Below are 16,615 nucleotides of genomic sequence, written 5' to 3' on the forward strand. Positions count from 1 at the left end.
TCTAGGAGGGGAGGAATTGTCACAATATAGATCTGCTAAATATGCATCCTGTCAGTTCACAGTCAGGGACTGGTTGGGTCTTGAGAGTACAGTATTTTTTTTATCCTGTGAACAGGACTCCAATAGCCTATCCTGGGGTCTTTGCTCTTTGAGGGGGAAAGGATTGTCTTTTTTTGATTTTGCATTCTGTACATTCAGCTAATGGACAACAGGCATACCAGTGCCAAGCGTTATGTGGAGAACTGCCATTGAGGACTTTGGCTAAGATGATTAATTCCCACTAGTGATCAATTGGACCAGAATAAGTTCTCACCTGTCAGAGACTACCAGAGACTTAAGGAATGAAAGGCACCTGTACCTGCCACCTCACCTTGGAGCCATCTTATACAGCCTGTAGTATACACTTTAAAACTGAAATTTTAAAAACGAATGTACTATGTTTTACTTCAGAAACTGACCAAGGTGTGGGTCACACATAGAATTCTGCATGCATTTTATTAACTTTACATGGACGTACTATCCATTTTTGAGGATGACACTATCTATGAACACATACAGTCTAATAACTAGCACCTTACCGCCAAGAACACTGGTATTTTATATACAGTTACAGCTTACATTTAGGAGAACTACTACAGAAAGGAACACGCCACTGAAACAGATAAAAATATCACATTTTTAACATTAAAGTTGTAACACAGATGAAGCAGGGGGGAATCCTTTCAACTTTAAAGCACCAAACTAAAACCAATCTCGTTTTCGACTACATTTTGGAACAAGGGAGATCCAGTAATGAGTCCTCAAACATAGCGAGCCTCTTGTGAGTGTAGAAATTACGTGGTTTCCTCTTGGTGTATGTACTTTGAGATCTAGGAGCTTTGGGAAGCAATGATGGGAACGTTTGACTCCTATTGGCAATCCTCATTTACCTGGAGGATTCTTCTACTTACCAAAGAGCAGTGAACTTGCCAGTGACATGGCAGTCAGTGGTCAAGTTCTGTGAATTTTCACTTTCCTACCTCTTCCTCCAGCCAGTCTTGTTGCTTTTAGCAGAAGACTGCTGTAAGCAAGCTGGGCACTTGCCATAGAGGAAGAGCTTGTTTTGTAAGTAACTGGAAAGAATTTCTGACAAGGGCCTCTTTTCTTTTCAAGGTTTAGGCTATGGTCTGCCGTTTGTAGCTCACTGCTCTGATTTCCTCCTGTATGAGCTGGGAGGGGCTCAAGAGCACCTGTCCAGTCCATAGAAAATGTGAAAGATGGAGATAAGGAGGGAGAGGGTTAAAAGCCATGACTGACCAGATTTTCTCTCCTTATCTTGGTAACTGGCTGGCAGCCAACTGTTCCTTTAATCTTTTGTGTGCTCTAGAAGGAAAAGACATTTTGCTTAGAGAAGCCTCTCTTGACAGTATGGGGTTTGTCTTAAAGAGGAACACAGCATAAAATATTACAAGGGGAAAACACTTCTTTTGATATTTTTCCCCTCAAAATATGGGAGAGGGAGGTTATGTGAGAGAGAGAGAGAGAAAAAAAAAAACAGTTCAGTAGTTTAAATTGTGATTCTCTGTGTTTCATCCCCACAACCTCTGAGGGTTTTTTATTTTGGAGTGTTCCAATTACCAGCTGATGCATAATTCTTCTCTTCCAAATGCTATGTTTCAGACATTTTTAAGAGCATTTTGGCAAAGTCTAAGAACGCCTAGTTTAATCTTGTAAATTATTCTTCAAGGTAGTATGAAAAAATCTTTTGAAGTACCTTTAGCTTAATTGGCTAATTATGTATAAAATAAGGCAATGTTAGGCACCTTATAATTTTATAGGTAAAAGGATTTTTAATGTTTTTTTTTCTGCCATAAGTGGACAGTATCTACAGGATTGGATATGTCCCCAAAGATGGGTTGTGTTGGGTGCTTTTGGGGTAAGAAACGAGGGGCCTATCTCCTAAGTTATAAAATGGCACTTTTCCTTACCTGTTGGATTTGAGGTTGATATCTCATCATCTCTAAACTGGATTGGAGTGGGGGAGGAGACAGAAAGATACTTTTGACCGCTGGTCACTCCTACCATTCACTTCTCTCCTTCCCTGCGAATCTGTCAGCTCTGGGTGCAGGGCGGCATGTGGGGGAATCAATGAAGGAGGTGAGCACACAGAGCTTCCTGGAGGGGCATCAGGGAAAGGAGAGGAGGAGCCTGATGGCAAGAGGTAGGCAGGGAGCTGCGACTTGACTTGTGGTGCCTTCGTGCCTTCAGAAGATGGACCCTTGAATCACAGAAGCCATAGAAGCCTAAGGCTTGCTCTTTATTACTGCCTTCCCAAGCTTTTTGAAATTGGTGTGTTAGTGAAAGCACCTGCGACTCCTTGGCAAACTAGATGCTTTATTATTTTTAAATAAGGAAATCATTAAATTGGAAATCACATCATTTCAAAGCCTGGTTTGTCTGGCCCCTGTACTTTAATGGGATTTTTACTGCACATATGAAGTGGCCTTGGCAAAAGAACACCTCTTTTAAAAACATTTAGGGAAAACGATTGCACATGAGGATCTGTGAGGCTAATGATGACTTTTTTGTGTGCTTTTGGATTTTTCAATGACAAAACAGTATGTGCAGTAAAACCTCATTAAGTTGATAGTGTTTTATTCAAAATAGCACAAAATTTGAAGCAGTCGCTATCTCAAGCTAACTAGAGGCCCTATTGTTCATTAAGTAGGAAATGTCAGCAGAGTACTCTTAATTTAAAGGTCCTCTTTTCCAGTCTCCTATTTTCAAAACGTTTTCACCTTTGAAAAATCCAATTTGCTGTAAGTACGGACAATGACTGAAACATGGGAAAAGAGGAACTTTATCAAGGAAGTGGGTGGGTCTTGGTGCCCCAGAGAATATTGTGTGTGCTGTTAAGTGAACTTACCACACGCATACGGGTTCTGGCTCCATTTTGATTTGGGGATTTGGCAATTTTCTCTGCTATGCTTTGAATGGGTTGAGCTTTAAAAATAAAACAAGAAGTTCAGTTTCAACAAAGTATTTGGAGACACTTGTGTTTGAAATTCTCTTTCCTACCCAGGTAAGCATGTCTGCTCAAAGGACAGGCTATCACTACTTTGAACTGTTTTGACCATGACAGATCTTTTAGGCAATAATACCCCTCCCCTCAGAAGGGGACTGGCCACCCAGGCCACTTCTCCACCCAGATATCCTCTGACAACAGGTCAATATAAGAGTTTGGCAATAAATCAGTATAATAAATTTATGACTATTAATTCACTTTATACATTTTAGTAGAAAAATAAATGGTAGGGCAAGCAGAAACATCAGCCCACATGTCTTGTCTGAATGACCACATGCTCCAGGGTAACAAGGTTGGAACGGATAAGATTTTCACGGACACACTGAGTTGACAGGCCAGCTCAATACTGTCTGCATCTATACCCCTCTCCTTCCCTAAATTCTCAACATGGCAATCCCAAACTTCCATGTAGACTGATTCACAGCCCACATGCACTGCTATTTACCTCTCCCCCTTGAGAAGCTCATGTTGGAATCTGTGAGGAGGAAGAGATAAAGAGTTCAATGAGCTGGGCATTTACATGAGTGAAGTTTGAGTTATAATATAGACATGGCAATCACACAAGGATGAGGCTAAATTCTGAATATGGCTATCTTTATGTACAACCACCTGATGAACCATTTCTCAACCAAATACCCCCTCTGCTCCCTCCACCCACTTTAACGTAAGATTTCTGCAAGAACAGGTGACCGACCGGCCATGGAGTTGCTTTGATTTGATCTTCACGAGGATTGAAAACACTGTCTTGGCCATTTGTGTGTGTGTGTGTGTGTGTGGGGTCTATGTGAATTCAGTCATGTCCATGTGGTCTGTGCCCTCAGAAATACATAAGTAGATCCTGACCCAAAATGATTTTGGGGTTTGAGATAAGAAAAGCCCTTCCTCTTTATTGACCCTGGGGATAATTCAGATATTGAAAAATCTTTCCCAAAGCAATGTATTTCAATAGCAGTAATTAGGATGTGCCTGACCTGAATGCTTCGAGTTTAGGATCATTTGAAATAGGTCGGATGCTTGCCAGGTATTGCAAAACCACCCTCTCTGCTATTTATGACTCTCTTGTATTTCTCTTCCACATCTGCAGGGAGCTTAAAGGTTTTAGAGAGGGCCACAGGTGGAAAAGACTCATGGGTGTGCCTGGAGGGAGGAAAAATGTTTAGCTTGCCTTACTTGTTCCCATGTGGAGGTCATGTTTCTTGTCTGAGATCCCATGGGCACAAACGAGATTTATGATGAGCGCATCCCTCTTGATTGGCAGTGTGAGTTTTGTAAACTCTTTCGGCCACCCCTAGTTGCATTGTTTTTTTTTTTTTCTGGAAATATTGTTTGACCAAAAAGGCCTATTTGGGAACGCTTCCCCCCCACCCCCATAAGTGACGGACAGAGGAGATTTGGAGGATTCTTTTGAGCAATCACAAAGGGAAAATCATAAAATTAGTGGCATGATTTCTGTCCCACTGTTAATTTGAATAGGATACAGAAAACAGTTTTAGTGTCAATTGACAATTTTCCATTTGCATGGAATGGCACGGGTCCTAGCTCCTGCATAAACTCAGGGTTTTACAGAAAAAAGCCAACTGTTTAGCCTCATAGATGTGTGTTATTTCTCTAACCTTTCCCTTGGACTACCTTCCCATTTCAAACATGCCCTAATATCCTCTTCTGTTTTTCCAGATCCCTTTAAAGGATCTAGAAACCTTGGTATTTTAACTACTCGATGCCCTTTGCCTTAGTTTCCATAATAGTCTTTACACCAGATTGTGGGTCTCGTGAGTTCAGATCTTGGCTCATGCATTGATCAGTCAGTTGGGTTCTGCTTCTTGGGCTCCATGAATGATTTGGTCCGCTGCTTTTCTTTCAGTTAAACACAGACTGTAGCCCTTTCCCATAATCTCTTGACCCGAGGGCCTAAAAGTCCGGCATCATCTTCCTTCTTCCCCAGAGCAAAAGCCGAAATGCTGTAGCTCTGGGGAGACAGACACAGGTCCAAAGTGGATATCCCTTGTTGCTTTAAGAAATTTAGAGCCTAATAATTTTTCGGGGGGATATCTCAGCCAGAATCCTCAAGTCTGGGCTTTGAGGGGCACACCTGTCAGGGAAGACTCCAGTTCTTACCTCTTCCATATATTTCTCTATCTTGTGGTGAGAAGGATGTGTGCAAGGCCTGTGCCTGAAATGGTATGGGTTGGTGTTACCGGGATTGGGGGTGGTCCACGTCAAAAAAGCTGTTCCCGTTTCTGCACTGTGCACAGTCCAAGGTTTGCCTTCGAACTAACTTCAAGGCGAAGTGGCAGAATCATGAGAGGGGACAATCTTGCCTCCAGTCCCACCCTCTGTACCTGCTTCTGTTCCGGGCAGGTCCGGGTGGCTGTCTTCTTTGGGGGGCTTTTCCTTGCAGAAGAACTTCTTTAGCATATCCTGGATTTCTTTCTTGATGGTCTTGTGCATGTAGCCATAGATGTAGGGGTGGATGCAGCACTGCAGGAAGAAAAGCCAGATTATTATGGTGATTACCCACTGGGGTACCTTTGTTTGGACATCCACCCACACGGCCAGAACTGCTAGAAAGCAGTAGGGCCCCAGAGACAGCACATAGGAGAAAATGATGAGGAAGATCACTTTCGCCGCTTTGCACTGATAACACCTGGGCAGAGGAGGGTCGCTGGTGCTGTTCCGCCGGCTGGGTGGGAGACTTTCTGGAATGTTCACTGCCTCGATGTCATCCTCACTGAAATTGATGTCATCCTCACCAAACTCCACATCATCTTCACCTAAGTCAATGTTGCACTGGCTGACCTCGACGTGGCCCTTGTCTGCCTTCCTGCTGCTGGCAGGTCCGGTGCCTTCATCCTTGCCCTCCACGCTGCCTTTGCCCAACATCAAGCTGCTCTCTCCAACGTCCTTGCTGCCCTTGGCCGCTGCACTACCAGCACTGCTGTCCATGCTCCCGTTCTGGGCATGCATGCTGCCTGCCTCTGCCTCCACGCTGCCCTCCTTGGCCTTGACCTCACCTCTGTCCTGGCCATGGAACACATCCTTCTTCTCTCCCTCTTCAACCTCATTCTCCACACGGTCCTTGGCTCGAACCTCCAGGCTGTGGCTCTTGACGTTGTACAGCAGAGCATGCTGCCGCCGTGCGGCACCAAACACCACGGAGTAGCAGGCAATCATGACAACCAGTGGAATGATGATGAAGGACACGACGCTGAGGATGGTGTAGCTGGGGCTGGCCCCCCAGATCATGGAGCAGAGGGCATTGCGCTGGTCGAAGGCAGCCTGGCCCCAACCATAAAGCGGGGGGGTGCTCTGCAGGATGGCCACGATCCAGGTTCCGTAGAGGAGCATGTAACCCCGGCGCGGAGTCATCTTAGCCGGGTAGGAGAGAGGGTGAATGATGGACAGGTAGCGATCCACGGACACCACCACGATGGTGTTGACGCTGGCAAAGGCGAACAGGTGAGTAAGGCTCACCAGGGCTGTACAGAAGTGGCTGTTGAGGGGCCAGAAGAGAGGCACGGAAGTGGCCACCACCCAGGGGGCCACGAGTGAAATCTGCAGCAGGTCAGTGACGAGGAGGTTAAAGATGAAGCGGTTGGTGACCTGCAGCAGCTGCGGCTTGCGCTGCAACACGAGCGCCAGCACAATGTTGCCAATGAAGGAGGCGGTGAGGAAGACGAGCAGCACGCTCGAGCGGATGATGCCGTGAGCCAGGCTGATGGGCATTTTGGAAAGGGGCATGCACGTGTGGCTGCTGTTGCTCTCCCTGGTGTTATTGGGGCAGGTGGACGTCATGGCGACGCAGGGCGGGTGGCGAGGGGGTGCACTGACCGTAATCGTGCCTGTGCTGGGGACGAAAGAAACACCCGGGCCGGGTTAGTCACCCCGCCTAGGGGTGGGGGGGCCCGCTTCGGGCACTCCCCGCCCCCCCCCGGGACACCCCCACCCCCCGTGTGGCCCGGGTCCGCGGGAGGGCAGTTATTCCGAACCTTCTCTTTCCCCTCCCCCTCGCTCTCTCAGGGTCTTGGGGTCCCCCGCACCCGCCCCTCCCGTGGGTGTGCGCGCTCCGCGTCTCTTCCCCATTGTCTCTGTGTCTCTCCAGCGATCTCTCGGCTGGCGCATGCGCGTGCGCTGTCTATGCCAGCGCGCTGTCTCTGCCTGTTTACGTGTCGCTCTGTCTATCCCCAGTGTCCCTTACTAGGGCACTTGTCCTGTGTCTCTTGGGGCGTGTGGCCATGTCTCACCGTTTTTCTCCAACTCTCTCGCCCGGGTCTCTCACTCTGTCTTGTCTCTCCTTCCCAGTCTCTCGCTAACACGTGCGCACTGTCGTTCTCAGTCTGTCATTCTCCAGCCGCTCTGTTTCCTTGTTACTCCTGTCTGTTCCTCCAGGTCTCAGCCAGTTTCTCGGACTCAGCTCCCCCTCTGACCACCCCCCCAACCCCGCCCGGTTACTCTCTCGCCAGCGCACCTTGTCTGTGGGTGTGTGCGGACCTCTCTCTCTGTCCCTCCCAGCCCATCTCCCGGCCTTGTCTGTCCTCGTCTCTCCCTCCGTCTCTGGCTGGTGCGCTCCCATCTCTCTGTGTCTCTGCCTGTCAGGGTCTGTGTCGCTCGCTAGTGCGTGCGCTTCTCGGTCTTTTCCCGGTGCAGCTTCGTGTCTCCCTGTCTCTCACAGCCCATCTCCCTGACAATCTCTGTGGGTCCCCAGTGCACCTGTTCAGTATTCCTCGCCGCCTGCGTGTCCCTGTCGGTCTCCGTGGCTCCTCGCGTCTCGCCCTTCCTCGTCTCCCTCTGCCTCCCGCGTGTCTCCCTCCGGCTTCTGTGTCCCCGCGCACTAAGTTCCCTCTTTGTCGCTGCCCGCCCGTCTCTCGCTGCTGCCTCTGAAGATCTACTGCTGTCTCTCCCGGTTGTCCCTGTTTATCGTGGCTCAGGCTATCTCGCTAGTGAGTGCGCTTACAGAGCCGGGTTCTCTGCCTCTCCCTCTGTCCCCAGGACTCTCACAGAATACTTTGTACGTTTCGGTGCGTGTATCTGTGTCTCTCCGTGTGTCTCCGACGATCCCTCCCCTCGGTTTTTCTCTGGCCGGATCTCTCTCCAATCTCTATCTCTGGGTTGACTATTTTGCCATGGAAACCAGCTGCCGCCCTGGCTACCGGGGCTCTGGCGGATAAATCTCCTAGTTTCTCAGCGGCGCAGCGGCGGCTGGATGCAGGGAGGATGTCTCCTGCGACCCCCTCCCAATTCGGCCCCCTCCCGGTATCTTCCAGCCCGTCCTGGATGTCTCCTGGCTGGCCACGGAGGTGGGAAAGGGGAGGTCGAGGAGAGCAGGAGAGGAAGCAGGGGTGCCGGGCTGGTGGGAGAGTTCAGAGAGAGGCAGGGCGGGAGATACTGGGAGGCAGAAAGAGAAAGAGATGGGGGAGGAAGAGACCCGGAGAGACAGAGAGAGAATGAGAGACAGAGACAGGATGACAGCCACCCCGAGAGGCAGAGAAAATGCCGGGAAGAGGAATGGAGAGAACGAATGAGAGACAGCAGGCTAATGAGAGGCAGGAAGAGACGGAAACGGGAAAATCGAAGAGAGACTAAAAAAGAGGGGATGGGGAGCAAGGGGAGAGCGGGGGGCCGCGCGCGATAAGTGCGAGGGCAAAGGTGAGGGCCGCGGGCAGGCGAGAGGGGCTCAAGGCGGGCTCAGGTCGCCCCAGCGCGGCTGCCGTCGGACCCCGGCTGAGCGGGCGTCCAGGGCCAGGCAGGCTTGGGGGCTGCGGCTCTGGGAGCGGAGCCAGGCCGCTTACCTGTTGCTGGCTGAGGCGTCGCACGGCGGGAGCTGCGTGCCGCTCCCTTGGAGACTCGCTGCGATCGTCCGGGCTGACTCCCGAGGCGCCAGCTGCTGGGAGCTCGCGGCGGACGCGGGGTGCGGAGGGAGCGGGGCGCCTGAGCCCGCACGTCCGGCCGGCGCGCCGCGCTGCAAGCTCTGAGCAGCGGCGGCGGGGGCGCACGGCGTCTTAAGGCGGCGCGGGGCCCTCACCTTGCGGCGCCCCCCTCCCCTCGGCCCCCGCCCTCGCCGGTGACGCACGAGGCCGCGGGCGCCGGGAGGAGCGGGGCTGGCGGGTGGGGGGCGCCACCGCGGACCCCGCTCCCATCTTCTCACCCCGCGGCCCCACCGGGACGGCCCGAACTCGCCAACAGCTCACAGACTGGAGATTGTCGCCGCGTCGGATTTTCGTGCAAACCTGTACCTTCCTGCCTCCAGCCCCCCTCAACGCCGGATTTCGGGTCATGCCCCGGCCACAGACCTGCACGGTTCTTCCAAAGAGGAGCAGAAACCTGAGCCCGATCCTCCTTGAGCCACGACCTTTGAAGACCCCCCTCATCTCCACTCCCCTAAAGTAAGAACCACCCGTGGGCCCTAGAGAGGGATCCTTTGTGGTCACCAATTTCCCACAGTTTTTTCTAGCTCCCAGCAAGGGCTAAACAGTAGTTTGCTTCCTGTGAGTTTGGGGAACATCTCGTTGAAGAGAAGCTGCTTAATTAGCCACTATATTATTTGATTGAAGTCTATCTATAAGTCTACACCCCCCCCTCCCCAGGTACTGTGGTACTGTGTTAAGCCGTTTACCGGGAAAACACCACCGAATCCTTACTTCAGCCTCATGAGATAAGTAGTGCTATTATCTTCATTATATAGAGACAAAGAGTGATTACCCTACTTGCTCAAGTTCAAATGAATGTTGCACCTGCTTTATTAACCAAGACTTTCTGGTCTCTCCCAAACATATATGGAGTGTTTGCTCTGTGTCATGCCTGGGCAGATACCAGGGCATAGGCATGTTCCCCCACAACCCCCCAATAAGAAATGGAGGGCCAGGCCTGGAAAGGTATCCCATATCCCAGTCCAGAGGTCATTTGCATCTGGTTTCCAAGAGATGGGGAAACTTTTTCTAGGCAGAAACAAGGGAAAAGGAGACACAGTGACAGAGATAAGGCTTCTGGAGGGAGCTGGGTGACAAGAGAGGCTGCAGCATGGTGAGTGTCAGGAGGTGAGCTGAAAAAAATGGGGCAGGGGCCAATCCTGAGGGACCTTAAATGCCAGTATAGGGACTGGGAACTGTATCCTGAGATACCTAGAAGGCTGGCGAGTATTTGTTTTATTATGAAAAATTTCAAACACACAAAAGTGTAGCAATAATAAAGTAAACCCCCATGTTCCCACCGTTCAGCCTTAACAATGATAAATATATTGCTGTTATTGTTCATGGATTGTTTCTGTGCAGGGTGATGTGATGAGATTTCTGTTTTTCCAGGGTCTTCTAGAAGCAGGGCTGAGTTGGGAGTGTGTGAGACATTGAATGAAGCAAGAGCAGAAAGGAGGCTGTGGCAGGGGACAAGTCTGGTCTTGAGAGGTCACATGGAGGGGGCTCAACAGATAGACCCACAGACAGGCAAAATTGACAGAGGTGAGAGATAAGGGCAGGAGGTGTTGGAGAGGGTTTAGAATGAGCACAAGCTTCTGAGTCGGTTGATGGGCTAGAGAGAGATGGCCCCCCACTCTTGCACCCCATGCCTCCTGGACAGGTAGACAAGGCAGGTGTCTTATCAGGCTCCAGGATGCTCTTTGGATTTTAAGTCCTACATTTGCTGTAGACCATTTGTCTTTTTTTTCTGCTAGGCCTGATTTTATCTTCCCAAGGTTGAATGGTATAAACCTGGTCGTTTTTCCTGGAGACAGTTTCCATGATAATCGCTCACAGTTATTAATTTCTAGCCTCATGCTGGCCGTGGTGCAGAATCCTGGGTGGCATGCACTGTCAAGTGGCAGTTCACTCAGACTCTGATATTTTAGCATCATTTGGGAGGCAGTCAAGCTGTGAAAAGTGGCCAGAGATAAAGGGCAGGTCAGTCCATCCTGCCCTCTCCTCCTTTCCACTGTGGTTCTGAGGGTTCCCTGGACTGCTGGGACCCGTCAGGGACAGGGCGCAGACCTCGAGGTACATATTAAAAGTGGGTGTCTCAGATGGAGGGCACATTGAGTCTGCAGCTGCACCCCTGGCCACTAGGTGGGATGAGGGGGAGTGGAGGAGCCTGAGTGGGATGAGGCCTCTGCAACTGAGGCCAGTCCGCCTGCAGGAGACAGCAAGAAAGCCAAGGAAGCTCTAGGGAAGAAACTAAAGTCACTTTTTTGTACACGGAGATATTAGAAGGTTGTAAATCCTCAGGTGTCTGTTTCCTTTTATTCCCTCCAGGCATGAACAGAGTTGGTGTCCTTGAATTTCAAAGGCATTCAAGTATCAGCATCCCAACTGGAGGTATGTAGGGGGGCCTTGGAGAATGTGAATTTGGCTTTAGGCCCTGCAGGCTCTAATTCTGATGGCCTTGGAAGAGCCCTTCAGCTGACAAGCTTTGTTAGATTCTGGAGAGGTTCTTTGTGATGAAACAGGGAGAGTTTGGGGTAATGGCACAAAAAACCACCTAGTCCTTTTCCCCACCTTCACAATTCTGTGGCAGAAGAAGTAAGCTTGGGATAGTGGTATTAATGAGGCAGGGCTGGAGAGCAAGAAGCTACTAGAAAGGGCTCTAGGGCCTGATGACAGTTACACACTGCAACGTTGGCCAGCAGCATGCCATCCTGGTCTTCCCAGACTTGTTCCCCTCATCACACTGCCCTGAGGGATGTACTAACTGCTAGATGAGGGAAATCACAGGCCCACGACCCAGCCAGGTATTGGTTCTGGTAACAACAGAGGTGCAAGGGTCCTTGAGTGCCTACCGTGTGCCAAGCGCTAATGTTTGCTTTATCCTCTTTAATCCCTGAGGAAACTCTGCAAGTTAGAGATTCAGACAGTATTTTTAGAATCCAAGATATCATATATCATTAAGGAAAAATAGCTGCAAATTTAACTGTCACATCACTCAGCAATATACCTCTTGATTTCAAAGATGCTAAAATGCAAAAAAAAAATTTAAAAAAAGCACTTTAGAATTGGTGTATAATAGTACCATCCCTGTCCCTACAGAAAGGTTAAATCACTCACCCAAGGCTGCACAGCAAGCAAATGTTGGAGCTGATAGTTAATTTTTTTTTTTTTATTTATTTATGATAGTCACAGAGAGAGAGAGAGAGAGGCAGAAACACAGGAGGAGGGAGAAGCGGGCTCCATGCACCGGGAGCCCGACGTGGGATTCGATCCCGGGTCTCCAGGATCGCGCCCTGGGCCAAAGGCAGGCGCCAAACCGCTGCGCCACCCAGGGATCCCATGGAGCTGATAGTTAAAACCTGTTCTAACTGACTCTACCACAGGGACATTTCCTAGATTGCTTCTGGGATGGCTCAAGAGATACAGCAGAAAGGCTCCCAGAGCCCCAGCTCAGAAAAAAAAGTTTGGAATCCAGGTGAATTGCCAGAATTACGGGAAGACAAATGCAGGCACGGTGCTGATGACTTCTCTTAGTAGGATACATGGCTCCCACAGGTGGTGAAATGACTAAATTAGTTCATCTATATTCGAAGTCACTCTCCTTTTTGCTTTGTGAGTTCATAATAAGTCAATGGGGAATAATATATGGTCTTGTTCTGGAGTGCCTACCCAGGGGACGTTTTAAGTTTTTTCATGTTATGAGCTGCTCTGGCATTCAGTTTAGGTCAACCCTAGTGGTTGTGTTTGCAAAATCCAAAGGGAATTAAATACTATCTGGGTGTGAGCCCACTCTGTGGGCTTGGGCAAGACTGAAGGTGTGGATTTCAAAGCTATGTCTATCCAAATCAAATGGTTTGGAAGAGAATATTGGCAGAAAATAATTGGATGGATTAGAAATGAAGAGCAGGAGACCTGATTTCTAGTCCTAGTTCTGTGGCTAGCTTGCTGTGTGACTATGAGAAGATCCCCTTCCCTGTGTCATCTCAGTTTCATTAATCCACCAAATGAGGCCAGGGTGGTGTTCGATAATCTCTAAGGATCTTGCCAGTTTCTGACTTTTGATTCCATCTACTTTCTATCAGGGTATTATTAAAAATCCTCCAAACTAATCCAACTCAAATATTTAAAAACTGAAATCTGGACTTCTGCTTCTGGCCATGAAAGAGTAAAAAAGGACTGGATTTACCCTTCCACCTTAAACAACTAAAAAAGTGGACTAGATATATGAAATAATGATTTCACATGCTGGAAAACAAGAAGTACAGGACAGTGATCCTCAGGAAAAGAGAATTAAATGAGATGAGCCCAGTTTACTATATAGAAAGGGTTTCCAGGTGGGGAACTGAGGCTGAACCTGAAAATCTGCCTAAATAGAGGAGAGACAATTTAGAATTCAGGGATGTGAGGGTGGTTAGAATTTATAAGGTAATATACTAGAGAGGGGCTTGAGAGAGAGAGAGAGAGAGCACATGTGAGCACACGTGCACCCCAGGGATCTGTAAAAGGTACCTCTCAAATTTTTTGCCCAAACATTGATTAGCACATCTGTGTGATAAAACTACCTATGGCTGGGGAAAGAATGACTCAAAAGGAATAGGTAGAGTGATTTCTAGAATTCACATATGGCTGGCTATAGCTCAGTTTCCCAAAAGCCAGAGAGAAGACACTTCATAACATTTAGGGCATCAGACTGAGTACTCAGAAGAGCATTGCCTTAGTGGTAGAGCCAAATTAACCTTAGTCTAAAGTTTGTTCTGATCCTACACAGCAAAGCTTAAAATCAAGCTTTGAAAGAATTGAACAGTTTTCAAATATCTTTACCACAACCCATAGCAAGACTCAAAAACATTTATTTTTAAAGATTTTATTTATTTATTCATGAGAGACAGAGAGAGAGAGAGAGAGAGAGAGAGAGAGAGAGAGAGAGAGAGAGGTAGAGACACAGGCAGAGGGAGAAGCAGGATCCATGCAGGGAACCTGATGTGGGACTCGATCCTGGGTCTCCAGGATCACACCCTGGGCTGAAGGCAGTGCTAAACTGCTGAGCCACCCAGGCTTCCTGACTCAAAAATATTTATAGGAGTACAGAAATTATTTCATACCCAACAAGATAATATTTGCAAAGTCTAAAATCCAATAAAACGTTACAAGGTAGGCAAAACAGGACAGTATGACCCATGAGAAGAAAACTCCTTACATAGAAACACAGATGATAGGATTGGTAGACAAAGACATTAAAATAGTATTTTTTAAAATAGACTTCATATGGTCAAGAAGGTGGGGGAGAGCATGCACTTGTTAAGGAGAGACACAGAAGGGAGAAAACAGAATATTAATATTAAAGAATATTAATGTCTGAGATGAGAAATGTGCTGGATGACCTTATTCCCATGTTAGACACTGCAGAAGGAAACTTTAGTGAACTTGAAGACATAGCAATAGAATCTGTCCAAGATGAAACTGAGAGAAAAAAGAGAGGAAAAATGAACAAAGTGACAGTGAGCTGTTGGACAACTTCAGGTGTAATTGAAGTCCCAAAAGTAGTTAGGGAGACAGAAATATTATGTGAATATATAATGGCCGAAACTTTCCTAAAGGTAATAAAAACTATAAACCCACAGATCCAAGAACCTCAACAAAATTCAAGCACAAGGAACAGCACATCATAATGTGTGTTTCCACAGATAGTTAATGAGGACTTGGAGAAACTATGACCTTCTTGCACTGCTTTTGTAATGTAAAATAGGGCAGCCACAGTGGAAAGTGGGTTTGGTTAAAAACATGTTAAACACACACTTACCGTATGATTCAATCTTTCCACTCCTAAAAGAAATTCGAGGGATGCCTAGGTGGCTCAGTGATAGGGTGTCTACCTTTGACTCAGGGCGTGATCTCGGGATCCAGGATTGAGTCCCGCATCAGGCTCCTTGCAGGGAGCCTACTTCTCTATCTGCCTGTGTTTCTGCCTCTCTCTCTGTCTCTCATGAACAAATATTATATGGTCCCATTCATTTGGGGAATATAAAAAAATAGTGAAAGGGAATAAAGGGGAAAGGAGAAAAAATGAGCGGGAAATGTCAGAGAGGGAGACAGAACATGAGGGACTCCTAACTCTGGGAAACGAACTAGAGGTGGTGGAAGGGGAGGTGGGTGGGGGGTGGGGGTGACTGGGTGACGGACACTAAGGGGGGCACTTGATGGGATGAGCACTGAGTGTTATTCTATATGTTGGAAAAATGAACAAATAAATAAAATCTTAAAAAAAAAGAAATTAGAAGGTTTGCCCATGCAGTGGTGTACATGGAATGTTTGTAGTTCCTTGATTATTAATAGATAAAAACTGGAAACAATTCTAATGTCTGCCAACAGGCGGATGCTATCTTTGCACCTTGGAATACTGTTCAGCTAAAAGAGAACAAATTGTTGATAGATATGACAACATGGATGAACGTCAGAGTAATTATGCAGAGTGAAAGGAACCACACAAAAAAGAGTACATACTGCATGATTCCATTTACATAACATTTCAGAAATGCAAATGAATTTTTTTTTAAATTTTTATTTATTTATGATAGTCACACAGAGAGAGAGAGAGAGAGAGAGAGAGGCAGAGACACAGGCAGAGGGAGAAGCAGGCTCCATGCACTGGGAGCCCGACATGGGATTCGATCCAGGGTCTCCCGGATCGCGCCCTGGGCCAAAGGCAGGCGCCAAACCGCTGCGCCACCCAGGGATCCCTGCAAATGAATTTAAAGTGACATAAAGCAAGTCAGTGGTGGCCTTGGGATGGGGAAAGGAGGGAAGGGGAATGAATTACAAAAGAGATACGAAGAATCTTTTGGCGGTGATGTACAGGTTCATTATCTTCACAGTGGTGATGGTTTTGTGGGTGTATATACCTATGTCAAAACTCATCAGGCTGTACTCTTCAGATATGTGCGGTTTAATCTACATCTATTATAACTAAATAAAACTGTAAATACAAAAGAATCCCTGGAAAAAAAAACCCAAGGCCAATGGTTTGTGTCTGCAGGATCCCACCTCAAGCATTAATACACAGGCCTTTGTCTGAGGGAACCATCAGGACTCCCAGCATCCCTGTCTTGGCTGTCATCAGAACACCCTTGTGTTCTAGTAATCAGTGTCTTTGCCCCACCTTCCTTACATGATGGTAACAAAATGTGAGCTCTTCTCAGATGCTTGCAGAATCGTGTCCATCCCCTCATGGTAGGCTCACAGCACCCATTTACTGAGGACTTACAGTGTACCTAGCACTTAATGTCTCTGAGCTCACTTAATGAATGCCATGAGACAGGTGCTACCATTAGCCTCTTCTTTTTTTTTAAAGATTTAAAAAAAAATAAAGATTTTATTTATTTATTCATGACACACACACAGAGAGAGAGAGAGAGAGAGAGAGAGAGAGAGAGGCAGAGGGAGAAGAAGGCTCCATGCAGGGAGCCCGATGTGGGACTCAATCCCGGTTCTCCAGGATCACGCCCTGGACTGAAGGTGGTGCTAAACTGCTGAGCCACCGGGGCTGCCCCATTAGCCTCTTCTAATAGTTGGGGAGCCAAAGCCTTAGGAAGGAGCCATGACTTACTCAAAGTCACTTGGGAACAGGCAAGCCTAAAATTTGAATTTA

General features: G+C 47.8%; 1 protein-coding gene across 1 annotated transcript; it reads right to left on the reverse strand.

Annotated features, from left to right (window-relative positions):
• Positions 1–5,341: 5,341 nt before the first annotated feature.
• Positions 5,342–6,856, reverse strand: GPR101 (G protein-coupled receptor 101). The gene has a single exon (XM_038586618.1). The coding sequence runs from the start codon at positions 6,854–6,856 to the stop codon at positions 5,342–5,344; it is 1,515 nt and encodes a 504-aa protein (XP_038442546.1).
• Between the last annotated feature and the right edge of the window lie 9,759 nt (positions 6,857–16,615).

The sequence above is a fragment of the Canis lupus genome, chromosome X, assembly GCF_011100685.1.
Source record: "Canis lupus familiaris isolate Mischka breed German Shepherd chromosome X, alternate assembly UU_Cfam_GSD_1.0, whole genome shotgun sequence".
Lineage (NCBI taxonomy): Eukaryota > Metazoa > Chordata > Mammalia > Carnivora > Canidae > Canis > Canis lupus.

Bases quoted from the DNA above. Each gene is read 5' to 3' on its own strand.
- GPR101 (XM_038586618.1), bottom strand. From the start codon at position 6,856: ATGACGTCCACCTGCCCCAATAACACCAGGGAGAGCAACAGCAGCCAC.